This window comes from Pongo pygmaeus, chromosome 1 (assembly GCF_028885625.2).
Source record: "Pongo pygmaeus isolate AG05252 chromosome 1, NHGRI_mPonPyg2-v2.0_pri, whole genome shotgun sequence".
NCBI classification, from domain to species: Eukaryota; Metazoa; Chordata; class Mammalia; order Primates; family Hominidae; genus Pongo; species Pongo pygmaeus.
This window is the reverse complement of record NC_072373.2, coordinates 223,566,149-223,593,866: the sequence shown is the minus strand read 5'-3', so window position 1 is coordinate 223,593,866 and position 27,718 is coordinate 223,566,149. Positions and strand designations below refer to the sequence as shown.

Here is a 27,718-nt window from a genome sequence, read left to right as displayed (position 1 = left end):
GAGAGAAGGATGGTTGGACGCTGAACAGTCCAGCTGACACTCGCAGCCCCGGATTCCACCCTGGTGGGGGCACCAGCCATCATGGTGTCTCCTGGATTTGGGGGTCCCAAGGAGAGATGGCCCCCAGCGTCCCGATCTCTTGCACAACTCCTTATGGATCAGCCATCCGGGAACTAATGTCACCCATTTTAGAAAAAGCTCTTTATATTTTTCAGCCCATGTCGCCTTGGAATAATGAGTCTCTTACATTGACTGCCCGCTGTGTAGTTTGATTGTACTAAAATTACCTCCCTGAGCTCCAGAGTGGGAGAACCCATATTCTTAGCATTCATGGATCTAGAGTTAGAAGCAACTTTCACCTCTTCTCCCCTTTCTGAAGACTCGAATCACATTTCCTCTCCACTTTTATCTTTCTGGACCAGAAAGCCCTTATCTTCGTTTTCCTGGAGCTGCCTGCCCCTCCTCAGTTGGTGCTCCCTCACTCCTGCACTCACTAGTTCAGACCGAGCTCTGCAGCAAAGACGCCTCGGCCATTTTGTCTCCAGTTCCCAGGTTGTGCCCTCCTCTCCAGGCTGGGCCCTTTCTGGTCCCTGCAACAACTGCGGACCAGTGGCTTCCGTGGATCCTGGGAGGTCCTCTCTCAGGGGGTCTGGCAATGGCAGCTCGGGCTGCCAGCCTCCGTTGCCAATTTGCTTTACTCATCCTGAGCCTGCTGCCCCGGCACGTCACTGCCCTGAGATACATCTGTAGCTCCCATACCCTCTGACACTGGCTCTTTTTCGTTACTCATTAAAATTTAGTGTCATCTGCAAACGTGGAGATTTTATCGGACATGTCTTCCCCCGGGTCATTTGTAATGATTTTAAATAAGGCCAGCCCCGGCCCCCACGCACATGTGCTGTTGGGCAGCCAGGTCTTGCTGCGCAACGAAAAGTCCTCCCCTCCCGGGCAGCGCCCCTCCAGGATGGCTTGACCCCCCTCGCAGCCTTTGGGTGGGACTGTTTCAGAGGCTTCTGGAAAGTGCAGGCAGACGGGACCCTCTGTCCCCTCTGGAGGTACATGCATCTTTATCTGCTCAGTGAGAGTGGAGAACTCCCTTCGTCCAGCATTCTCTGAGTGTCTAGGATGTGCCCAGGATTGTGCCAGGCCTGATCTCCCACCATAAATGTGTTTTTCCTACACTACCTTTGGGCTAAAGGAGGAAGGGCAAGCCAGCCCCTGAGCCGGCATGGTTCCCGGAACCCCGCACCAGGTGGAAATTGTTTAACTATATTCCCATGACTGGAAAATTCTGGTAATTGTGTAATAACAACAGCAGCAGCACTCAGCAATTACCCAGGGTTTTTCATCTTCAGACCACTTTACCCACATTAACTAATTAAGTCTCCCAGCCTCCCTCCAAAGCAGGCAAGGGCTGCCGGCCTGACTCCTGCTGGCGCACAGGCTTCACGTAATGAGGGCAGCCATGAGAAGGTGCTGCAGGGCCCCCAAGGGCAGCCTACCTCTGCCCTCGCTTGTAGGCCCTCTGAACCCCTTGCCAGGCATTGCTCTGAATCCCCCAGCCCTGCTGAGCACTGGCAAGGAAGCGGGGAGGTGTTCTGTGTGCCTGCCACACTCGGCCACAGTGGGGATCCCTAGGCCCAGCACAGATTGCAGGACTGAGCCCCCAGAAGAGCACAGTTGACTACTGACCCTGCCTATTACTGGGGGCACCAGGGCCCCTCTTTCAGTTCCTACTCCCTCCCTTCTCTCTCTTTTTGCTTATCCTTTAATAGCTCCCAACTTTGGGAACCTAGATCTGTACCCCAGTTACCGGGTGCTCAGCTCCAGGGTCCCTAAATGCTGTTCCCCACTCCCCTGCACACCCCACAGAGGGTGTTCTAACTACTGTGGGCCCTTGATATGGAGACAGGGACATCTGCAGCCTCGGTCCTGCCCTGAGGAGCTTACAGACCAGCCAGGAGCCTTCCAGCCACATCCTTGGTCCTACCAGCTCCCCACACCTCATATGACCTAGCCAGGCTCCCTGGACCTACTTTTGCTCTGGCATAGACATGAACTGAGCTGCTGCTGCCCGGGGCACTGAGGCTGAGTGCACAGCCCTCCCATGAAACGTCCAGTGAGCCCCACAGAGCCCGGGGCAGTGGCCTGGAGGTGTGAGATCATGGCTTCAAGCAGGGCTGGCACCCAGAGACTCAGCCCTCAAAGGCAGTCTCCTTTCTGTAAACGAGGATAGCAATAGCACTTGCACCTGTGGGTTGTAGAACTTGAATGTGGAGCCTGAGACACAGCTGACACTCAGCAAGCGATCTCTGAAAACAGAAATGCCCACTGGGAGGTGTGTGCTGTGGGTCCAGGCATGCTCCCGCCCCTGAGTGGCCGTGGAATGCCACAGTACTATGCACTGGAGCCATCAGAGGCAGGAAAGAGAGACCCAAGGAGACAGCAGCCTCCAGGGGCCGACAGATCCTAGGAGACCTGAGCAGCAGGCGCCCGCGTGCCCTGGCCCTTCTCAGGGAGCATCCTTCTTGTGCTTCTGTCCATCCTCCAGGCCTGTCTGATCCTCCCCCTGCCTTCTGGCCACCCTCAGTGGGTGACAGTGGGGATAGAACCCAAGCCTGCCAAGGCCTTCATGATCAGCCTCCTTTCTAGTGGAACCATCGTCCCACCTCACACCTTTACCCAGAGCAGAGGACAGGGGCCCAGCTACCTGGGGCAGCCAGAAGGTGGGCGAGAGCATTTTGCTCAGTCCTGCAGCCTAGTGACACCACAGCCCTGTGCCACCCAGTGTTGCCCTCTATCCCTTCCCTAATAAACCCTGCCCTTCTCCCTGCCAGCCTTGCACACCCGTTTCACAGGCTCCTACCCTCGTTGTTCATTAAGCATCCAGGTGCAGGGAAGGCTGTGCCTCTGACGAAGAGGCTTATGGGACATTCGGATACGTATAAATGGTGCTAATGTGACAAATGCAAAGATTGAAGGAGCTTGTGACGCAGACAATGCTGCTTCCTCACCCGTCTCCTTCCTATCCGTCTGGCGGCACACAGGCCCGCCCCCCATGCCCCCAGCGGCAAGTGGGGAGGTGTGTGGCACTATTACATGCTATTATGACTTTCTGGGTAATGTATACATTTTCACTATCACACAGCCTCTCTCCTTCATTTTTCATGAGAACTGGCACGAGATTAATGACTGAGCCCCAGAAGAAACGGAACGCCATGCCACTCTGATTTATTGACCACTTAGCGTTGATGAAGCTGCAAACAAGAGTCAAACAGATGTTGCAACTGCATTTTTCTTTATCAAAACCAACAGCTTTTTGCATTTTTAACCACTTCTTGCATCACTGCCCTGCTTACTCCACAGAAAGGGGTCCTGGCTCCAGGCCTCCTCCTCCTCAGTGGAGATGGAGGAGCCGAGGCCAGGGCGGTGGGACCCTGCTGCCTGACACCCATTGGCCCAGGATCCACCCCTGGAAGCGGCCAGGAAAAGGATGTGAGATCCCCAAGGCTCTTGCTGTGGGTGACTTGAGTCCCCTCCGTGGGTCTCTGGGGAAGAGCTCACTGCTGCATCCTCAACCAACTCCAAGGGCTGATTGCACACACCCAGGGGTGGGCTCAGCACGCGGGAGGTGCAGAGCTCAGCTCCCCTCTGCAGCCTGGAGCACCTCCCCCACCTCCACCTCATGCCCATTTACTAGGCAGTGTCAGTGGCCTTACACATGAGCGCTGCTGGGGGCCAGGCCCGTCCTGAGCCCTCTGCCTGCCTCACCCCCTCCTGGCAAGGTTCAGGCCAGCACTAAAGGGCCTGCTTAACACAGAGCAGGCATTCTCTGCAGAACGTTCTTAGCCTCTCCTGTGCTTTTGGAGGAAAGGCCCTCAGCTTGTCCCCTGTCCTCTCTTTGTCCCTGCGGTTTGGGTGAAAGATGCCATCTAGAAAAGGTTCTAAAAGAGACTGACTCTACCTCAGGCTCCCGGGAGGTGCCCTTCCACCACCTTCAGCCTGAGAGTCCTGTGCCTGACAGGGCCCTAGGAGTCTGGAACCAGGGAGATCAGCAGCTCCAAATGCATTTCCAGGAGGCACAGCTGGGTTAAGGGACAAGCTGAACTTGCCTCGGAGAGGGAGAGCTGCAGAGGGGCAGAGAGCTCGTGGACCCCCTCAGATGCCACTGCTCCTGGGCCCCTTCTGAGGGAGTGGACCCCCTCCTCTTCCAGCCCATGCCTGGGGTGGACACCGACTCCTTCCCCACACCTCAGTCTCTGTCTGTCCCTCTAGAAGACATGCCTGGGGGTTCTCCAGGGTTGGTCCTGAGACACTGAGTCTCCAGAGAGGAGACAGCCACCTCTGCACCAGCTCCCCCAGCCAAGGCCAGGTGCCCCCTGGCAGGCTTGTTGGCCCGTGTGCTGGAGCAGCTTGGCGGCACCCTGCTATGCCCCCGGTTTTCAGTAAGTAGGATGGAGCCCCTGCCATGTGGCTGCCCCGCAGACAGAGTCCCAGCCATCCGGAGCTCACACTTGTGGCCAGGAAAACAGGCCAAACCCGAGTAGTAATTGAGCGGAAACTGAGAGATTAGTGCTGCAAAGACAGCGAGGCGGGAGCCAGGCAGGGTGGGCACTGTTGTCAACGGGGTTGCTGAATGAGGTTTCCACAAGGAAGTGACTTGGGACCGATGTGGCATGGAGCGCGGCAGCCAGAGACCACAGCCCAGGGAGAGAAGCGGCAGATCTGGGGAATGGGGTGGCGGGAGCCAGGTGCATGAGGCAGGCAGCAGCCAGCAAGAAGCACAGGTGGCCTGGCCTGGAACCGTGGCAGGAGTGTGGGCTTGATCTCAGTGCCAAGGAGCCATCCGGAACAGCCCGACCACGCCTGCTGCTGTTTGATGGATGGGTTGGGGAAGAGAAGAGCAGACGTGAGGACGCCCGGGAGGAGGGCGCACTCCCACGCGCGCAGGAGAGCAAGTGGAGGCTCGGACTTGGTGGTTGCAGGCAGGGGGTAAATGGGAGGATCAGGCTTCCTGGGGTGGGAGAAATGGCAGAACTGGGTGATCGACTGGCCGTTGAGGGAGACGGAGGGAAAATGAGAGGATGACTCCTGGGTTCCAGACCTGGGCAGCTGTGGGAAGCCTGGAGGGGCCAAGTGTGCTGAGCAGGAGGTCAGGAGGCGAGGTCGGCCATGGGAAGTCATGGGGATTTTGAGGCCTTCGAGGGGTGCCGTCAACAGCCAGGTAGGCAAGAGAGGAGAGGTGGGCTGGAGAGGGAAATCTGGGCGTCCTGGGAATCTGGTGGGTGTGAGGTCAGGACACTGGATGAGGCCACTAAAAGGGAGAGAGGGAAAGAGGGAGAAAGAGAGCAGGAGAGAGGGAGGCCAGAGCCCCAGGCTGGACGCTGGTGGAGGAAGGGCCTCTGTACACAGCAAGAGGAGAGATGGGACAGGCTGGGGCTGCCGGAGGAGGAAGGGGGCTCTAAGCAGCAGAACTGCCCGCTGGAGGCTTAACTCTGCTCACCCTCTCAGGAAGCACGTCAGGGCTTTGTTCCGTCTGGGTTTGGTTTTGATGGTGGTTGGTGGTGGTAGAGCGGGGCCTCTGTCTGTCCTGACGGCATTCCAGCTGTTCCGAGGCCTGACCCTGCTCCTTGCAGCAGCCCCAGTGAGAAAGAGGCGCAGCTTCCATGCTTATGGGTGAGGAGCCTGAGGCACCAAGAGGGAGGAGGGATCCCCTAGTCCACGGCTCTTCCAGAAGGCTGTGGAGCTTCTCTGAGACTTTTACTTATCCTTGGCTTCCCCTACCACCACCACAGTCACAGACCATGCCACGGGGCTCCCTCTCCCCAGCCTTTGACACTCACCAGGCCTCCGGGAAAGCAAGGGCTCATCTCCAAAGGTCACGCTTACTTTGGGGGGGTGACCCCTAGCATCTCTCGTGAAAACTCTATAGCCCAGGGAGGGGCTTCTCCACAAGCTCTTCTTCCCTCCCTGAACCCACAAGGCCTGACAGAGTGGTGAACCCCACGGAAACATCAGGGCAGCCTGGGCAAGACAAAGGCAACTTCACTCCACAACTGTCCAGAATCAAGAATCCGGGCCGGGCGTGGTGGCTCACGCCTGTAATCCCAGCACTTTGGAAGGCCAAGGCAGGCAGATCATGAGGTCAGGAGATCGAGACTATCCTGGCTGACACGGTGAAACCCCGTCTCTACTAAAAAATACAAAAAAATTAGCTGGGCGTGGTGGCAGGCGCCTGTAGTCCCAGCTACTCGGGAGGCTGAGGCAGGAGAATGGCGTGAACCCGGGAGGCGGAGGTTGCAGTGGGCCGAGATCGCACCACTGCACTCCAGCCTGGGGGACAGAGCAAGACTCCGTCTCAAAAAAAAAAAAAAAAAAAAAAAAAAATCCAGGGCCCTAGCGGGGTCTGTCCCCTGCCGTGACTCTCAGATCCAGACCCAACCCGGGCATTCCTGCAGGCCGCCCTGCTGAGCTGGTCCACCTGAGCCCATCTCACCACCAGCAAAGCATCTCAGCAAGGACTCTGACACCGTTATGAGCACTCCATGAAACTGATACATTAGGACTCCAAGCTAATATATTTTTCTGCCAAAAACACCCAATAAAATGTACAACTAATGAATAAAATTGCAACATTGCCAAGAAGCAATGTGTGCCCCGAATTTCCAAAATACCTCCATCAGTCCGTGTCTGAAAACCAGCCCCATGCCAGGAAATCGTTACTACTCAACTCTGGGCATTCCAGGGGCAAGAGCTCCAGGCCCTGGGATGGAAACCGGGAAGCTGCCTGCTCCTGCATCTCGTGAGCCTCCACTTGGTCTCCTGGACCTGCCAGGGGCTGGGACACTCTGCTAATTGTATCAAAACAAGGGAGAAAGGCAAGGCCCAGCATGGAGGCTCCTGGGAAGGGACCCCCCACCCCCGGTGTTGGGCAGGTGCCCTGAGTTGAAAGGGGTAGATCTAGATGCTACAATCCCTACGTTTGTAGTTACTGAAGTGGGATCCACTGACCATTGGATCTGTGAGCCCTTGAATTGAAGTGTTGATGTGCCTTGGGGTATGTTGGAGGATGGGGTGGGTATCCACTGCCTGTGTCAGGCTCTCAAAGAGATCTCATACCCAGAAAAGATGAAGAACCAGCCTTGCATTGTATCTTACCTTCCTAGCAACAACCTGTGTTTAGAAAGGCTTCCCGGCCGGGTGCAGTGGCTCACGCCTGTAATCCCAGCACTTTAGGAGGCCAAGGTGGGTGGATCACCTGAGGTCAGGGGTTCAAGACCAGCCTGGCCAACGTGGTGAAACCCCATCTCTACTAAAAATTAGCCGGGCACGGTGGCAGACGCCTGTAATCCCAGCTGCTCGGGAGGCTGAGGCAGGAGAATTGCTTGAACTCAGGAGGCAGAGGTTGCAGTGAGCCGAGATCACGCCATTGCACTCCAGCCTGGGCAACAAGAGTGAAACTCCATCTCAAAAAAAAAAAAAGATAGAAAGAAAGGCTTCCCTGCCCTTTGTAGACCCGGAAAACTGAAGCCAGATGTCAGGAGAACACAGGTCTAGGGAGGGCACAAGCAGGAGGTCAGAATTCAGCCTAATTTGATTCTACAAACCTGAAATAAGCACCGGTGATTGTTGGACTGTCATAGCTGCAAGGCATTGTCCCTGAGGTTGAGGAAATAAAGTTGATGTTCAGACAATTAAAACACAAAGCCAAATGCCATCCTACTATGGTATAGGCAGAGAGGGAATCAGGGAAGTCTTCCTGGAAGAGGAGGGGATCCTGGTGTCTGACCTCAAAGAATAGGTGGAGGCTGGTTATGCAGATGGAGGCTGAGGCCTGCAGGCAGAGCTTCCTGAGATAGCAGCTTTTGGGGTGCTCTCGTGCAGGAACTCCACGGTTTGGGTTCATGGTGAGAGAGGGCCTTTGCCCCACAAGACCCTGCCTGCCTGCCCACCACCTTGGCCTCCCACGGGTCCCAGGTGCCCAGGCTGTGCTCAGCGCGACTGTGGGGCACGACGCGGCAGCCCTTTCCTCTCCCAGGCGTCTGGCATCTCCACTCCCTCCTGCAGGGCTGGGCTTCTGCTCCAGGGGCCAGGATCAGAGGCAGCCCTGGGTGGCCTGCTGGCCCCTGCAGCCCTTTGGTCTTTACTCATCTTGCTCAGCAGCTGGCATTGCTGCCTGGCCATGCCCAGGCACAGGCAGGAGCCCTCAGCCCAGACGCAGTCTCTGGGAGGCCAGCATGTTGGTCTGTAGGAAGAACACGGGGCAAGGACACAGTGAATCACCCCGTCTCTCCGCCGTTACCCCCTCCATGCAAAGGGCATAGCAGATCTACCCAACCCACCTCTTGGGCATACTGCAAGAATGAAGTGAAATGGAGATGAGACAGTACTTAGGCCGAGCAAAAAGAGAGGCCAGCGGATGTCTTGGCAGGACCCGAACCCTGGAGTCAGAGCCCTAGCTTCCAGCTCAGACTGTGCCCTGCTGGCACATAGCTTTGGGCAATCACAACTTCTTAGTGCTACAGGCATCTCTCTATAGACAGAGGGCACCCTGCCCTGCCCTACCCTGCCCAGCCTGCCTCCTTGGCTAGCAGGGGCACCAAATAAGATAATGGCTGGAAAGTGCTTTGAAAAGAATAAAGTGCTGCGCTTATGTCAGGGATTATCATGATTATTAAGGAGCATGATTACCGCAATCCAGACAAGCTGCCATTAAGGAGAAGGCTCCTGTTCGTGTTGATTGAGTTTCCTGGTTAACTGAGCGTTGGCGGAAAAAATCTGTTTAATTATGCCAGTCTCCTTTCTTACATTGGTCATGGTGTGGTCTTGAGTCTTTATTTATTCATGGATTGATTGATTCATATATTCATATATGACTCTTTCCCTGACAACATTCAAAAAAGCAGCTGCAGACCCAGCTCTCTCCTGCCTGGAGTCCTGCCTGTCCCAGGACTCATGGTTGAGTCTCAGTCTATCAGCTGGGGAAAGCAGAGGGGAAAGCAGCTTTTCCTCTGTCAGGAGGAAAAGCACAGAATGAGGCCTCCCACGTGGCTTTTTCCATTGTTCCCTGCAGCGTCTGATATCCTGCCATGTTTCCTTAGGACAATGCAAGAAAAAAATGGTTCAGGCCAGGCGCGGGGGCTCACACAGGTAATCCCAGCAGTTTGGGAGGCCGAGGAAGGCAGATCACCTGAGGTCGGGAGTTCAAGACCAGCCTGACCAATATGGTGAAACCCCGTCTCTACTAAAAATACAAAAATTAGCCGGGCTGTGGTGGCGTGCACGTGTAATCCCAGCTACTCAGGAGGCTGAGGCGGGAGAATTGCTTAAACCTGGGAGGTGGAGGTTGCAGTGAGCCGATATTGCGCCACTGCACTCCAGCCTAGGTGACACAGCAAGACCCTGTCTAAAGGAAAAAAAAAGGTTCAAGAAATACCCTCTGACTGAAATGGGAGGGTGTAGCTAGGTTTTTCTGGCTTATCCAGATGCATCTAGAAAGTGACAGGATTGCTTTTTTTTTTTTTTTTTTTTTAAACAAACTTGTCAGTATTGTTGTGGCCAGATAAGCAGCGCTGCCTTCTGGGGGGACCATGAGAAAGCCACCAAAGGCCCCATGCTCATCCCAGGGACACTGCTGCCTCACAAAGGCCCCTGGGCACGTCCTATCCAAGCTCAGGGGGCAGAAAGCGACAGAGGACATTCTTAATGAGATGTGACGGGAGGGGGCTGACTATTAAATGGAACTGATTTGAGACAAACTGGGCCTTTTTTTTTGAGACAGAGTCTCACTCTGTTGCCCAGGCTGGAGTGCAGGGGCGCGATCTCGGCTCACTGCAAGCTCTGCCCCCCAGATTCATGCCATTCTCCTGCCTCAGCCTCTCGAGTCGCTGGGACTACAGGCGCCCACCACCACGCCCGGCTAATTTTTTTTGTATTTTTTAGTAGAGATGGGGTTTCACCGTGTTAGCCAGGATGGTCTCGATCTTCTGACCTCGTGATCTGCCTGCCTCGGCCTCCCAAAGTCCTGGGATTATAGGCATGAGCCACCACGCCTGGCCCAAACTGGGCCTTTTAGGTCTTCAGACTGAGAGATCTTTCCCAGGATACCTGGTGGGCAGCTGGTGCCCAGAACTTTGGGAAACTCCACCCCAGAAACCAACAAGAAAGAGTGGACGAGCTGGACGGGGTGACAGAAGAGCTCTTCCAGGGAGGAGTTTCCAGAGATTCTGGGCACCAGCTGCCCCCTGGGTATTGCTTAGATGGAAAGTGCCAGCTGGGTGTGGTGGCTCACGCCTGTCATCGCAGCAGTTTGGGAGGCTGAGGCGGGAGGATTATTTGAACCCAGGAGTTCACGACCAGCCTGGCCAATATAGTGAGACCCCATCTGTACAAAATATACAAAAATTAGCCAGGCGTGGTGGCGTGTGCCTGTAGTCCCAGCCTCAGGAGGCTGAAGTGGGAGGATCACTTGAGCTCGGGATGCAGAGGTTGCAGTGAACCAAGATCACGCCACTGCACTCCAACCTGGACAATGGAGTGAGACCCTGTCTAAAGAAAAAAAGAGAAAGTGCTTCATTGCGGGGCTGTTTGTCAGGGGAGAAGACCACGGCTGAAGGCAGAGGGGCTCCAGCCCTCAGCAGGAGGAGCCTTAAGCTCTAGGAGCTCCTTTTCCCCTTGGGGAGAAGCAGGTGACCATGCCTGTGTTGGGGGCATCCCGCAAGCTGTGAGGGGGAAACGCGTGTTAGGCGTGAAGGAGGGAGAGGGCAGTGGTTGTGGTGTGAGGTCAGGGATGTTGGGCTGGAGGGAATTTGACCTCATGCCCGTGGTTCCCAGTTACACACATATTGGCTTATGTGTAGGTCAGAGTTTCTCAACGAGGGGTGATCTTGCCCCCCAGGGGACACTAGGCAATGTCTGAAGACTTTTCCAGGGGTCACAGCTGGAGGGGGAGGGGCCTAATGACATCTAGTGGGTAGAGGCCAGTGAGTCTGCTAATATCCCACGTGCACCGGACAAGCCCCCACCACAGAACCATCTGGCTGCAACCGTCAGCAGTGTGAGGTCAAGAGAGCTCGGTGTCTGGGGCCTCAGTCTCTGCCTGCACCTGTGGGGTTGGGGGCGGCCCGGACCCTGGCGGGCTCCATGCCACCCTCATGCTGCCAGTCTCTGCTCTCCCCACAGAACCCCGACATCGTCCTGGTGCACTACCTGAACGTGCCGGCCATCGAGGACTGCGGCAAGCCTTGCGGCCCCATCCTCTGTTCCATCAATACCGACAAGAAGGAGTGGGCGAAATGGACGAAAGAAGAGCTCATCGGGCAGCTGAAACCCATGTGTGAGTGGCGCCCCCACGCTGGGAACCAGGCTGGCATCAACCAGTGGGGCCAGGAAGGTCCTCTGTGGCCTTGGGGATGCGGGTCTGGAGCCCCATCTGGCTGGAATGACAGTGGCACCGTTAGCTTAGCTTTTGCCCCACCTTTACTTGGCCCCTTGTAAGCTCCCTATACAACAGCCAGGGCACAAAATGCCAGGCCCACGTGACAGATGAAAAGAGTGAGGTTTGGAGACACAGAGCATGTAGAGGAAGGAGCAGGCCAAGAGTGGGCCAGGACTGGGTCTCCGGGGCCACAGACAGGAGTGGAGGCCGGCTGGGGAGGGAAAGTGTGGAACAGGGGAGGGGTGGCGGGAGCGGACCCTGCCTCCTGCCTTGCCCGTGCACGCGGGATCTGGGCTTAGCCACCGCCTCCTGGACTCAGGGCCCGCCTCGGCTCCCAGGCTGGGTGGCAAATAGATGATGGTAATTGAGCTGGATTTCATTTTGTCAGCAAAGTGGTGCTTTCTGAAGCATCTGTCAGGTGCAAATCGCAGAATGCAAAACACCGAGTGAGGCTGGGAAGCTGGGGCTGCTCCGTACTTTGTTGCGGTGGCCACAGCTCCCGGCAGCCACTGGCGGCTCTCAGTGGCTTCTCCTGCTCCTGTTCAGCGGGGCTCGGGAAAAACAAACACGGGTCTGGGGCTTTCCTGACCCAAGAAGAGCATGGGGGCTGTTTAGTGCTGGACATGTAGCCCATGGGGTTCAGGGCCATTGATGGCTAGGGCTCAGCGCAAGGACTTGCCATCAGCAGGGCCTGAGGGGGCGGGACAGTGGCTCACTCAGAAGCAGAACTGTCCCTGGAGCTGGGCTGGAGGGAGGAAGCAGCTGTTGGTCACCATATACAGCGGGGGGACTGAAATATTCTTTCTGCGGCTGGGAGGAAAGGTGAGGGTCCTGTGCCTGGGAGGGTCCAGGCTGAGGCTACGGGCACCTGCAGTGATGCTAATCCTGAGAGTCCCCTGGGTGCTTGGATTTAGGGATCTGCTCCCAGCCTCAAGGTTGGGGATGAGGGTCAGGAGGGACAGAGGGGTCTGTGTGGCAAGGGAGGCCCCCCAGTGGGTGACAGCCCTGCCCGCCAAGGGCAGGACCACAAGACTGAGCTTCCTCACGTGTCGTCCTTTGAGCCAAGTACCCTGTGGGGAGGTTTGGACCAGGCTGGCTTCAGTGCTCCTGCCTGGAACCTCGAGGCAGGCAGCCCAGGGACCTCCTGAGCTCAGGCCACACCCAGTGGCAACCTTCTTAACTGCGGCCCTGACCACATCCCTCCCCGCTTAAAACCACTCAATGCCCATTCAATGCCCAAGCTCCTGAGCACAGCCTAAAGCCCCCTCACCCCCAGCCCCTGGCCTCTGCAGGACTCTGCGCCCTTTCCACCTGTTGTAGTCCCTGCTCCCCAGAGCCTGCTGCCTCTCTGCCTGCCCCTCTCCCTGCCTCTGCCTGCTCACCCCGCCCGTCCCTCAGCTCTCAGCCTCTCCACAGGCTCTCTCACCACCCAGCTGGGCCTTCACACCCCTGTGCCCTGGCCTCCTCGAGCCCCCACAGGGGAGATGTCAGCCTCCCACGCTTCATCAGGAGGGGCCTCGTGAGCCTCTTCAAAATGCTGCCAAGCACCGGGAAGCATGGGGAAATGGCACAGCTACCCTTGGGAAGCACTCTGGCTCTCCGCACAGTGCTGGGCATGCACAGGGCTCTCCGCACAGTGCTGGGCGTGCACAGGGCTCTCCGCACAGTGCTGGGCGTGCACGGGGCTCTCCGCACAGTGCTGGGCGTGCACGGGGCTCTCCGCACAGTGCTGGGCGTGCACGGGGCTCTCCGCACAGTGCTGGGCGTGCACAGGGCGCTGGAAATAGCCCTGGAATGGTGGAGGGGAAGGGACCTGCCCAGGGGCCTGAGCAGTGGACAGAAGCTGCAGCATCCTGGCTCTGGGAGTCGGGGCTGCTGAGTGGCACCTTCCCAAGGGCAGGCCAGAGGCTAGGAGTCTGGGGCACCGGTGCTGGGGGCCCTGCTGTCAGACCCGCCTGCCTGCCCTTCCTACTCAGTACCTAGGGGGCACCTCACTATGCAGGGCTGACACCGGACACTGGGTCCTGCCTAGACCCCACCCCAGGGAGCCTACTGATACTTCCTCTGCCGCAGGGCCTCAGCGGGGCCAGCGCTATGACTGCTGATCAGGAACGCTGGTGCCCCCTGGCCAGGCCGGTAGAAAGAGTCAGGGCTGGTGAGTCAGGAGGCGGGTGCTCGTACTAGCTTCGTGGCTGCCCCTCTATGTGGCCCCGGGCCAATGCCCCACCCTCTCTGCACCCCAGTACCCCTTCTATAAAGGGGTAGCAAGAATCTAGCAGCCTCTGCCCTAAGACCAGCATTTCCAGCCATCTCAGGGGCTCGGCTCAGCTCCTCCACCCCTGCGCACTGTGTCCAAGGGGCTGAGGCTGCTAGCCTGTCCCATTTCCTGGGAGGTGGAGTCACTCCAGAGGGCTCAGCTTTGTCCTGCAGAAGCTGCCCTGGCTGAGTGCACTCCAGGGCTGGAGGAAGTGGCCTGGAACCTCCTTTCTGGGGCTTAGTCAATGCTTTCAAAATAAGGGTCCTAAGGACTCTTGCCTTGAAAGGGTGACCAGGGTCCAGGTGCTTCTGGAGCTCCTCCCACCCCTCAGTGTTCACATTTAGAGGTGAGTTCCTGCTCAAAACAAGTCTTCAGTCAGGAGGAGGATTTGCCTTCCTGACTTTTCTGAGCCTTCTGTCTGCTTCTTCTTAGGTCACTAGAAGGAATTCCTCTTGTCAGATTCCACTGGAAAATTAGGGCCCCTTTGCTGGACGGAGGCCCCATCCACATGGCCGGGGAGCAGCCCCAACCCCACTGGGCCCCAGCAAAAGTTCCAAGAGATTGTGTGAGCCAGAGATTAGCCAAGGGGGTGCTCCCAAGGGAAAAGATGCCTGTCAAGGTGGCTCCTACAGTCAGAGGCTGCTGGCCTGGGCCCTCCCAAATTCTTCTCCACACACACAGACAGCCCTTCTCCTTCAGCCATATGCTCCCCATTTTCCCTGGAGCTGCCCATCCATCCGACAGGAATGCCACCTCCAGGTGGGGTGGGAGGAATTAGGCTTTATGAACTCCAGGGGGTGGAAACCAGTCCGGAGCCAGCCTCCAATGCTGAACTGGAGGGAACTGTGAATGCCTGCTCAAAAATCTGCAGTGCATCAGAAAATTATGTAAAACTACAACAAACTCCCCATAAATCTAATAACACTCGGCTCTCTGGTGTCTTGGGGCAGGGGGGAGCAGAGCCGCACACAATTACTCGGCACGCGCGTGCGTGTGCATGGCTCTGACAGAGACACAGTCTGAGAAACACCGCCCTGGAAATGCGGCTGCAGGAGAAGGCGCAGGTGCCGATCAGGCTTGGAACACACATAGGGCACCAGCTAAGTGTGTCCGGGGAGAGCAGAGGTGTGCTGAGAGCCAAGAAGACCTCAGATTTGATTCCAGAATCGGGCGGGTCACCCAACACTGGAGCCAAACACATTAGCTTCATCCCATTTCCACATAAATCACGTGCCTTCGAAGACTTCACAGTTTGATTTCCTGATGTTTCCAAATTTCCCTGCCCGCCAGCGGAGTTGTCAGCGGTTTAATCACAATGTTGTGCTTCTCAGGGGTGAAGGGAGATGGGTCTGCAGCCTTCGCCTCACCTGCTGTGAGATGGGGGCTCTGTGACCTTATGCCCTGGGAATCTCACCAGGCTGATTGAGAGAATCCCATCCTGGTCCTTGCAGCTGTGCCCTTTGGTCAGAAGGGGGCTTCCCTTCCACCTGCAATCTGAGGAATGCTTCCTTCAGATGAAAAAAAAACACACACAGAAATAAGTGAAGATGGCTGATAGGAATTCCCAGGACATTCCCAGAGATCTTTCCTGTCTTTTGGAATCCCTTCTGTAATCATGAGAATATGGGCCCTGCTGCTATGAGGAAGACCAAAATAACAGTGGCTTCAATGAAAGGGAAGCTCCTTTGGCTTTCATGTCATAGTTCAGGGTTGATGCGGCAGCCCCAGGGTCAGGGATCGGCCACCCAGGCTCCCTCCAGGTGGCTGCTCCCCATTCCTAGGGCTTTGCCCTCTTTTACATGGTCCAAAATGGCTACTCCAGCTCCTGCCATTGCAACTGCATTCCAACCAGTGGAAAGAGGAGAAAATAAGGTGGAGGGTGAGTTCCTTCCCTTTAAGCCCACAAGTTGCATATATCATTTCACCTCTGGTGTCGTTGGACAGAATTTTGTCATATGGTTACTCCTAGGTGCAAGAGAGTCTGGGAAGTGTCGTTTTTTGCTATGTAGTTCCATCCTAACGTACTTTGGGGAAAGAGGTTCTGCATGTGAATCATCCAGGGCTGAGTAGAGCTGTGCTTAGCCTGGGGTGCCCCTGTGGGCTTCAGCTTTCTGGCTCATAGTGCACAGAATTGCCCATCTCAGTCCAAGGCCTGGCAATGACTGTCTGAGGCGCCGTCTGAGGCCTGGAGTTTATAATACGCAAGTGATCTAAAGCTTGGTGTGTCTCATCCTGGAAATTCCGGGGTCTGTTCCAATGCAGCTGGTCTGAGACAGCACCAGATTTGCACCCAGTAAACCCCCCTAGTGTGAGTGAGGAGCTGAAGGGGGAGTCCTCTCCTCCCAGATCAGCCCCTGAGAGACGACTTTGAGTGGAGTCGACTGCTCTGCCAGGCAGGCTCTGTGCTTCTCTCCTGCCAAGCTGGCAGGAAACTTGCTCAGTGATCTTGGGCTGCTCAGAGTCACAGTGGTTCTAAACTGCCATGCCCCAAACCTTGCACCCTTGGCGCCACTGGAACCTACGGAAAGCCAGATGGAACCGTTTCCTCGGAGAAGATCCTCTCCCTCTGAGCCCCCGTGGCTTTCTTCCCTGCCCATTTCCTGGCAGCCTAGGAGGGGATGGCACGCCAGGCATTTCCCAGCAAGCTGTTGGTGAGGTTGTTCCATCCGGAGTGAGTGGCAAGGGCATGACTTTTAAGCTATGTTCACAGCCCTTCCCGTGTGGTGATATTGTCCCAGCTCTCCCGCCTGGAGGCTCCTCTTGGAGTGCCCTGGCTGGCCAGATGGCCCCGCAGCCATGAGCAAGGCCTGGGCCTTCCCGCAGGCTTCGAAGGCCCAGAGATCAGCAGGCAGCTCCCCCAGCCACCTCGGGGTTTAGCTCCACCCTGCCTGCCCGCCCCAGAGCTCCGCTGGCATCAGGCCAGAGTACTCAGGCCTCTGGGGCAGGTGTCCTCTGCGGCACTGGGCGGGCAGCAAGAGGGCTGGCTGTGGAATCAGCAGAGCCCCAGGGCCTATGCCCACACCACACAAGTGCTCTGTGCACCTCCATGCTTCTGCACGGGCACATGATGTATCCACAGGCACGAGTGTGTGTGGATTCAGCACCTCCACCCCCACACTTCCTCCAAAAGCAACCTCACCTCCATGGTAGGTGCTGGAGGCCATAGTGAACATGAGGCCACAAGGGCCACGTTGAAAATGGAGGTGGAGGCCATCCTGAATGTGCGGTGGAGGCCATAGTGAGTGTAGGTGAAGGCCCTGGTGAGTTTGGTGGGGGCCCTGGTGACTGAGGGTGGAGGCCCTGGTGACTGTGAAGGTGGAGGCCCTGGTGAGTTGGGTGGAAGCCCTATTGAGTTGGGAGGAGGCCCTGGTGAGTGTGAGCAGAGGCCCTGGTGAGGTGGATGGAGGCCCTAGTGACTGAGGGTGGAGGCCATGGTGACTGAGGGTGGAGGCCCTGGTGACTGAGGGTGGAGGCCCTGGTGACTGTGAGGGTAGAGGCCCTGGTGAGGTGGAATGGAGGCCCTAGTGAGTGTGAATGGAGGCCCTGTTGAGTTGGGTGGAGGCCCTGGCAAGTGTGGGCTTGCTTGTGCTGTCATGGCCCCCACAGTCCATCTCCCCTAACACACTGGTCCTCACCTGCAGCCTGTTGGGTTTTCAGGGGCCAGGGTGTCATCCCTGCCAGCCTTCAGCACCTGTAAGGCAGTGCTGCCGAGACACCACACCGTTTCCAGTACCGGGCCTCGGATGGGGTGGCTGCAAACGGGAGCCCCTCATTGCTGAGCAGTGGCTGCAGTGGCAGAGAAATCTGCTCAGAGCGGCTGCTTAGCCAGCACCTGCTCTCCAGGGACCCAGCTCACACTGGGAGAGGTCACAGAGCCCAGGATCCCCAGACCCCCAGCCTCCCTCCCTCTGTTCCGGAGGCCCTCGCTGTTGCCAGTACCCAAGCCTGGGCTTGTATGTTCAATGCGCCTTTTGTTTTCTCATAATTTTTCAGACAAAGACCAAAGATCCAGAAGGGGGGGGGGCTGTGTTTATTTGTTTTGTTTTTTGCTTAGATTGTAATCCTGGTGATTATAGAATATCAAGAAGGAAAATCAACAAAGCCTTCCTTCCCGGGGCTCGTGGAACCGTTCCTGGTCGACCAGCGCCACCTGGTGGCCAGTGGCAGCGGACCCGTTCGGAGATGGGAGCCCCAGGTCCAGGCCTCCAGGCCACCTGGAGTTTGCAGGCGGGGGCCTGTCCCACCCCCGCCTCTGGACCTGGTATCTGAGATGTGCTGGGAGGCTGTTGGGGATCTGCTCTGTAATTCTGGAGTGATAGGGCTTGGGGTGGGCCTGGAACTAGCAGCAGGAGACCCTAGAGAGAGGTACCTGTGCCCACCTTTTTTCCTCTCCAGCTCAGTCGATCCTGATCCAGTATCACCTGGCTGGCTGGGGGCGGCGGGCTGGGAGCTCCGAGCCTGACTAGGAGCAGGTATCCCTAAGGCTCAGCCAGAGCCCATCGAGGAAGGACAGCAGCCAGCTTAAAAGTCTCAAAGATGGCCGGACGTGGTGGCTCACACCTGTAATCCCAGCACTCTGGGTGGCCGAGGCAGGAGGGTTACTTGAGCCCAGGAGTTCAAGATCAGCCTGGGCAACATGGCGAGACCCTGTCTCTACAAAAACTAGAAAAATTAGCCAGATGTGGTGGTGCACACCAGTAGCCCCAGCTACTTGGGAGGCTGAGGTGGAAGGATCGCCTGAACCTGGGGAGTTCAGGGCTGCAGTAAGCTGAGATGGCGCCACTGCACTCCAGCCTGGGCGACAGAGCAAAAACTTATCTAAAGAAAAGAAGAGAGAGAAGAGAAGAGAAGAGGGTCGGGCGTGGTGGCTGACACCTGTAATCCCAGCACTTTGGGAGGCTGAGGCAGGTAGATCACCTGAGGTCAGGAGTTTGAGACCAGCCTGACCACATGGTGAAACCCCGTTTCTACTAAAAATACAAAAATTAGCTGGGCATGGGGGCAGGTGCCTGTAATCACAACTACTTAGTAGGCTGAGGCAGGAGAATCACTTGAACCTGGTAGGTGGAGGTTGCAGTGAGCCAAGATCATGCCATTGTGCTCCAGCCTGGGCAACAGAGTGAGACTCCACCTCAAAAAAAAAAAAAAAAAAAAGAGAGAGAGAAGGGAAGAGAGCTGCAAAGACTTTTCCCCCATGGAGCTACAGGTGTGGGCACAGTAAGGAGTTGGGGGATCAGCCCCGGGTGGGAGAGAGAGGGGGTGTTGTTAGAGGGACTCTTTCCGGCCAGCAGTGTTCACTTAGAAGCATGTTCCAGGGTCCCTACCTCTGAGCAGAGACTTCTGGGATAGGAGCAAATGGATGAATGTCAGGAGTGAGCTCGGGCCCCCCAGGCCACCCAGTTCTGGGGCTCAGAGGGAGTCGAGCCGGCTGCAGTCTTACCCTGGAATCCACCAAGGCCGCAGAAAGCCTGAGCAGAGACAGTGGTTCCCCTCAGAAGCACCTGGGAGGGGCTGAAAGGCAGGCCCTTCCCCAGACATTCTGACTCCCTAGGTCTGGAGTGGGCTCCAGACACTGAGTTTTTTGTGAAGCTAGGTTCTTGTGCTGGGGTCCCCAGGACCATACTTTTTAAGGAACCCCGGCCTATAGCAGCCTCTGGCGAGGGGCCAGCCAAGAGCAGGACCAGCACCTCTTTGGGCCACAGGCCCTCCTTTCTCACATCTGGGTGGGAGGAGGGCAGGCGTTGGAGGCCACATGGAGCTTAGTCTAGCCACACTCCCAGAGGAAGCCACTCCCCGGCATGCACTAAGTACTGGGTATATCATTTCTGGATGTTCCAGGACTGCACGAGGACTTTCCGTAGACTCTGAGCTAAGAAATACGACTCTAGAAGTTTCCTTGTTTTGCAGCTGAGGTGTTGGTGCCGGCACATGGTGGGGCCTTGCCAGACACCTGTTGACTTGCACTTGTGAGAAACCCTGGAGTTGCATAAGAGGAAGCACATCTGTGTCCCCACGGCAGCCCGGACAGCAGCTCTGTCCCTGAGAGCAGAGGCCCGGCTCCCTGCCTGCATCTGCAGGGCCTGGGAGTCTTGGGGGAGGCAGGGATAGTGCTGGGGGGTTCCTGGAGAGGATTTCCTCTGCCTTTTACCCTTCCCTTTGGGAAGGAGCTGCTGGCATGAGGAGCAGGCAGGGCAGGTTCCTGGAATCTCCAGGTAGGTCCCAGCCCTCTTCCTGGCTCCTGCCAGAATGCCTGCAGCCCCCTTCCAACCTGGCACGGAGGACAGCAGAGGGTGGGCATGGAGCGGCTGACTTGAGTGTGGGGCTTGCTTCCTACTTTGCTCCCAGGATCCAGGTTTGTTTTGCAAATGTTGGTTTCTCACTCCAGCTAGTTTTATGGAGCCGATCCAGCCCCCAAGTAGGACTGGAAGAGAAATACTGCTTTTGATTTGCTATCTCTCCTGGCATCTTGCTGCCCAGGGCTGCTTCAAGACCACACAGCTGCTTCCATGACAGGAGTTCCCCCTTTTGTGGAGTGTGCCCCTGTGCTGGTGTTGGGGATACAGGGCCCCACCGACGTCCTGGGCCCTGACTGCTATGCAGAGCTGATGCTGAGCCCTGCTAGGTGCCAGGGAGTGGTTCTGTCAAAGTTAGAATTCGTTGCCAACATTCAGATCTCCAGATTTTCAGCCTCTCTTTAAAAATGGAAGGCTCCAGGCCAGGTAGTTGGGAGCTCAGAGGCGGCTGCTCTGTGGACCGAGCCTGGCTTCTTGAGGCGCTACCTCCCAACACACCAGGAGGCACCTGAGTCCAGGGCCCTAGAGCAATCTTACCGGAGGCAAGATGGAAGCATCCAGAATCCCACTTGGTCCCCCACCCCTCTTTCCGAGTGGCCTGGAGGGGCAGATCACCCTGAGGCTCTGACGCTGCCAGGCGGCCAGCACTCCTAGCGCACTCACGCTTCATCCACGGTGCAAAGAATTCCCAGCCTGGTAACAATGCCGCTTAGCACATCAGGAGAAGATTCCGAGAGCCTCAGGATGGCTCTAAAATGCCACTTTGTATGTCGCTGAGCACCTTGGAGATTTCCTGTGAGGCCAGGTGCAGGGGTAAAGGACATGCCACCCCAACATGCTCTGTATTTCCTAATGATGGAGTCACTGGCCGGGCTGGAATGGCACCTCTCCCTACCCCTCATTGACAAGGTCCGTCCCACCTGCAAGAAGAAAGAATACGGGAAGGTCAAGCTCTCAACACCCTGGCAGTCTGCTGGACCCTCCACCCCCGTCTTTTCCAGAGGGCGTGTGATGTTGGGACGAAGCCCATGCCCCCTGGCAGAGGGAGGACTGTGATGCCCCAAAAGCGAGCACCAGAAATGACAGGCTCACTGGGGACACGACAGATAGGTCCCCGCACGTGCACACGGCGGGCGCACGCTCCATCCCGTCCCCCCTCAGCCTCTGTGCTCCTCGAAATGAGATTTCTGAAAATTTTGTCCTCAGGACCAATAGGCGAATGAGAGTTGAATGGTGAGATCGGGAAATTGAATAGTATGTGGGTGTCTGGATATGAGAAGTTAAATCTAATGAAAATTTCATCCAGTTGAACCAAGAAATCAGAAACAGGGCCTTTATTCCTGTCAACAAGAATACAGTGAAAATTAAACCAACCCGGCTGCCATTTCCCATTGACCTTGTCGCCATGGAGACAGCCTTCTAGTGTCAACAACACCAAGGACTCCGAAGGGGCCTCATTCACTCCAGGAGAGGCACGTGGCCGCTCCCTCTCCCGTCCGCCTCTGGCACGTGGTTCACAAGGAGAGCAGCCACACATCCAGGGTTGCTGGAGAGCATCCCAGCTTATACCAGCACCTGGACAAACGACCACAGCACCCTTTCTTGGCTCCCAAGGTGACCTGGCTTGACTAGTTAAATGGCCACCCTCTTTCTGGGTCTTTCTTGGGCGGTGGGGTACCTAGGTGGGTAGACTGGACGAGCCCAGATGGAGGAGGAGGACAGGGCCCCCCCACAGCCCTCCAGAAAAGGACACTGCCCCTTGTCCTTGCCACCTGCTCATCACAGCACCCAGAAATCTCTTCTCATGCGAAGGAAGGCCAAGCGTGGATTCCAGCAGGTGCCGCCTGTGCAGTTACCATGGTGACCAAAGCTCCAGGTGGCCTTGCCCTGTCATCCTTCCAAGAGTTACTGCCCCACAGAGCAAAGGGGGCAGGTAGCTGGCTCTCACCCGTTCCAGGGGCCACCAGGGGCTGAGGCAGACTTCTGGAGTTCTCTCTGTCTCCTCATCCAATTCCTTTCCAAAGTCTTCCAGGCAGGACTGCAGAGCAGAGAGCTTCCCCTCTCGCGAGGCTTTCCACCCTGGCCCGGGCAGATCTCCTGTGGATGCCATCACATCATAATCCAGGGGTGGGGCCACCTACCTGGATAGGGCCCAATGGCATACAGTCAAGTGAACCGGCAAGAGGCGCCCACTTTCCAGATGAAGAAACTAAGATCCAGAGGAAGCAAAGATCTTGTTCTAAGATCACACAGTGCGTGAGGGAAAGAGCTGTGGCCACATGGGGGCCCCGACCCCAGGCCAGCATGGTGCTGGCCTGGCCCGTCTCCCACTGTTTCTAAATCCTCGCCCCTTCTTCCCACATAGCCAGCACAGGGCATTGCACTTGGAGGTTTTCTCTGCCCTTTGGGAAAGCCCCACCACCGCATGGGACAACCACATCAGGAATGAAAGACAGCCAAGACGAAGCTGCCCCTCAGCCCCCTGCCATCCCTCAGGGGGTCCCCTCCCCACTCCCACCACACTCTAAATGAGGAGGCCCTGTCGTGGAGCCAAGCATTGCCCCCACACATCCTGTACAGTCTGGAATGAACTCTTCTTAGCTTCTTTTGGTTTTTATAGAAATTCCCCCCAAATGCGCCCCTAACCAGGCACAAAGCCTGCTGCTGTGACAAGGCCAGCGCACGCCTCAGGGAAGCCCCAGCGCCCAGGTTTGGATGCAGCGTTGCTGAGATGTCCTCCTTGCAGCAGCCTCCCAGGTTTCCTTCCCCCTTCCTCTCCTGCTTGCTCTGATTTTCCAAGAGCAGGTCCCCATCAGGCCCTGCCTCCCAGTTCCTCCCGTGGGAGGCTCAAGGAAGAGTTTCTTCTGCCCTGGTCTGGGTGGCTTGGCCAGATGAGTGACAGCTGACCTGAGCCCGAAGTGAGGAAATCCCAAGTGGGGAGCCAGAGCCTCGGGAGCTTCTGCCCACTGAGGCCCCTGCCAGCAAGGCCTGGCCCCTCTGAGACAGCCCAGCACCTGCGAAGTCAGGGAGGGCAGGAGACGAAGCTGGGCATCCAGCTTGGGATGACAGCATGTGGTCCAGCACCAGGACCCTGAGTTTCCTGCACAGTCACCAGCCCCTGGTGAAGGGGCAGCCGAGGGAAACCAGACTCCACTCCAGGAAGTGAAGTGAGTCTTGCTGCTCACGGCCAGGACCCTCTACCTCCAGATGAGGTCGCTTTTCTCCTCTGCCCACCACCGAGCTGCTGTCCAGTCTTCCTCACCTCCTCCTAGGAGCTGGTCCTGGCAGAGCTGAAAGCCAGGCAGGTCGCCCAGTGGAAAGAGCTTGCATCTGCAGCCCCTCCTCACCCCCCACGCACCTGCTGTGTGACCCTGGGCAAGTTACATAACTTCTCTGAGTCTCGGTTTTGGCATTAATAAAATGGGATAATATATTCTACCTCAAGGGATCACTGGGAGGTTAAAGATGTCATCTCTAGACTCGAGCTTCTCAAACTTGAGTGTGCATCAAAGGCCTATTAGGACATGGATGCTGGGCCCCAAACCCCAGAGTTTCTGATTCTGTAGGTTGGGGCGGGGCCTGAGAATGTGCATATCTAACAAGTGTCAGGTGATTCTACTGCTGTGGGGGCCACACTTTGAAAACCACTGCTCCACAGGAGAGTGTCTGGCCCCGTGCCCTGCCCACAGCAGAGGCTCAGTGGAGTACATAGTATTATTATTATTTTTTCCCCTTCTTTTTTTGAGACAGGGCCTCACTCTGTCACCCAGGCTGGAGTGCAGTGGCCCGATCACAGCTCACTGTAGCCTCGACCTCCCCGGGCTCAGGTGATCCTCCTGCCTCCGCCTCCCGTGTAGCTGGGATTACAGGTGCCCACCACCACACCAAGACTAATGTTTTTATTTTTTGTAGAGACTGGGTCTCGCCATGTTGCCAAGGCTGGTCTCAAACCCCTGGGCTCAAGTGATCCACCCGCCCCATCCTCCCAAAGTGCTGGGATTACTGGCATGAGCCACCACACCTGGCCTTGTTCTTTTTTTCTTTTTGGAGTCAACATATAAAGATGCTCACATACTGCCTGGCATGGAGGATATGTCCAATAACTATCATTGTTTTTGTTGTTATTATTGAGACATGAGCTCTGCTTATAGCTCACTGAGGGAAATGATGAACCAATTAAAAAAAAGAGCTAGGGAGGGCATGACTGATTGAGAAATTGGCCATTCACTCATTCACTCTACCAGCCTTTATTAAGCATCTACTATGTGCCAGGCATTGTTCTGAGGATGGGAGACGAGCAGTGAACAGCTTGGCAAGGCCTGCCCTCAGGATCCAAACTCCAGCTCCTAGGGACAGGCATGAGCAGCCGGGAAGGCTATTGTGATTTCTATACCCATAGTTCTCAAACTGGAGCATGCATTTGAATTCCCACGAGGGCCCCTTAGGACACAGGTGCTGGGCCCCATCCTGAGTCTGTGATTTGGTGGGTTTGGGGAGGACCTGAGAATGAGCCAGAGGTGGGGGCTTGAGCTGGGCTGTGCTGGAAAGAAGGGTGGCATTTAAAGTGGTAGAAGGGCCAGGTGCGGTGGCTCACACCTGTAATCCCTGCACTTCAGGAGGCCAAGGTGGGTGTATCACTTGAGGTCACGAGTTCAAGACCAGCCTGACCACCATGCTGAAACCCTGTCTCTACTAAAAATACAAAACTTAGCCAGGCGTGGTGGCGCACACCTGTAGTCCAGCTACTCAGGAGGCTGAGGCATGAGAATTGCTTGAACCCAAGGGTCAGAGGTTGCAGTGAGCTCAGATTGCACCACTGCACTCCAGCCTGGGTGACAGAGTGAGACCCTGTCTCAAAAAATAAATAAATAAATATATTAAAAATAAAGTAGTAGAGGAGAGAGGCATTCTGGAAAGCCCCTGATGTCAAAACCCCTTGAACTGTACACACACACACACACACATACACACCTATACATACACACACCTATACACATACACACCCCTACACACACACCCATCTATACACACACAAGCACACACCTATACACACACACACCTATACACACACCCCATACACACAAACACCCCTATACACACAAACACACACACCTATACACACACCCACACACGCATACACACACACCTATACATGCAAACACACCCACCTATACACACACACCTACACACACCTATACACACCACACACACCCCTATACACACAAACACACCCACCTACACACATACCCACCTATACACACACACCTATACACACAAACACATCTATACACCCACAAACACACCCATCTATACACACACAAGCACACACCTATACACACACCTATACACACCCCTAAACAAACCCACCTATACACACACCCACACACACCTATACACACCTATACACACCACACACACCCCTATACACACAAACACACCCACCTATACACATACTCACCTATACACACAAACACATCTATACACCCACAAACACACCCATCTATACACACACAAGCACACACCTATACACACACCCCTAGACAAACCCACCTATATACACACACCTATACACACCCACACACACCTGTACACACACACCTATACACACACACCTATACACACACCCACACACCTATACACACACACCCCTATATACACACACACCCACCTATACACACCTATACACACACCCACACACACCTATACACACACACCTATACAAACACACACCTGTATACACAAACACAACCACCTATACACACACCTACACACACCTATACACACACACACCCCTATACACACAAACACACCCACCTATACACACACACCTATACACACCCATCTATACACACCGTTATACACACAAACACACCCACCTATACACACACACCGTTACAAACACACCTATACACACAAACACACCTATACACACACCCCCTTAAACACACACACCCACCTATACACACACACCTATGCACACAAATACACCCACCTATACACACACACACCTATACACATACCCACACAACCTATACGCACATACCTATACACAAACACACCCACCTATACACAAACACACACCTATACAACACACATACACACCTATGTACACACCCACACACCTATACACACCGATACGCACACCTATACACACAAACACACCCACCTACACACAAACACCCCTATACACACACCTATACACACCCACACACCTATACACACACACCTATATACACACCCACACCTATGCACACACACTGATACACACCTATACACACATCTACATACACACACACTGATACACCCACACCTATACACACACCTATATGTACACACACCTATACATGCACACCTATACAGACACACACACCTGTACACACACACGTGTGCAGTGCATAGAGCAGGGTTGGTGTGGACCTCTAGCCAGAGCCTGAGGATGGGAGAGGCCCGAGCCCCCATGTGGGGTGTATTATTCAGCCTGCTATGGTTTGAATGTTTTCCTCCAAAACTCATGTTGAAATTGAATTCCCAATGCAACTGTCTCTGGAGGTGGGTCCCCATGGGAGGCGTTTAACTGCTTTACTTAGGGTTTCTGGGAATGGATTCTTTTTCTTCGCCCTTCCACCATGCAATGACATAGTAAGAAGGCCCTCACCAGGCACTGGCAGTTTGATATTGGACTTCCCAGCCTCCAAAACTATAAGCCAATACACTTCTGTTCTTTATGAATTTCCCAGTCTGTGATATTCTGTTGTAGCAGCACAAAAAAGACGAAGACTAAAACACTGCCCTCACAGAGTGCCACAGACCCGGGCTTAAACAACAGAAATTGATTGTCTCACAGTCTGCAGGCTGGAAGTCCAAGATCAAGGGGACATTGGGGTTGGTTTCTGGTAGGGCCTCTCTTCCTGGGTTGCAGACAGCCGCCTTCTTACTGCTTCCTCATATAACCATTTATCTAGGCATGGGCACTCCTGGTGTCTCCTCCTCTGCTTATAAGGACACCAGTCCTGTTGGGATAGGGTCCCACCCATGTGACCTCACTTAACCGTAATTACCTCCTTAAAAGTCTGTTTCCAAATACAGTCACATTGGTGGTTAGGGCTTCAACCTATGGATTTGGTGGGGGACACAATTCAGTTCATGACAGAGGAAAATAGGATGGCCCTACCATGGCTCAGGCTTAGCCTGTGTAGCTGAAGCTCTCCGCCGCTTCCCAAGCGCCTGGGATGGAGCAGCTGCAACCCAAGAGGCTCTCGGCTGGCAGCCTGCCCCATGTGGGGTGAAGCCCCTATTCCTTCCCCCAGCCCTCTCTTCTAGATCTCAATTACTCTCTTCCCAGCGGTTGGCCGCCTCTTGGGTAAATTGTTCATCAGAAGATGCTCTCCAAAGCATGGGCCACATGCTGTTGTCATTGATTTCATTTTGATTATTCATATTAGTGGAAGCGCTGCTGCCTTGCCATGGGCCATAATTAGGGTAAACATCTTGTACGAGGGCTAGGTCAGCATTGGAGTGGGCCCTGGGTTCCTGCGACGGCCACTCCCAGCCTCAGCTCTGCAGGCCGATCCTCACACAGGCCGCGCTGCAGGCAGCCCTGTCCGAGAGAATGCAGTCCCCGGCCTGTGTTTCACAGGGCAGCCGCAGGGCTTCTCGGGTAGCTGTAGGAGGACACCTTTCGAGGAGCCAGCATCCTGCTTCCCAGTGGCCAGTGTGACCATCCTGCCTGCC

The 27,718-nt window shown here is 55.6% G+C and overlaps 1 protein-coding gene across 10 annotated transcripts in view; it reads left to right on the top strand.

The window, feature by feature from the left end:
- The window catches only part of CAMTA1 (calmodulin binding transcription activator 1), a 980,974-nt gene that overhangs the window by 839,272 nt on the left and 113,984 nt on the right, over positions 1-27,718 (top strand). For all 10 annotated transcript variants that reach the window (XM_054441126.2, XM_054441083.2, XM_063668430.1 and 7 more), the window contains one exon: positions 11,182-11,335. In XM_054441126.2, the coding sequence (XP_054297101.1) occupies positions 11,182-11,335 (154 nt within the window). The remainder of the gene's footprint in view (positions 1-11,181; positions 11,336-27,718) is intronic.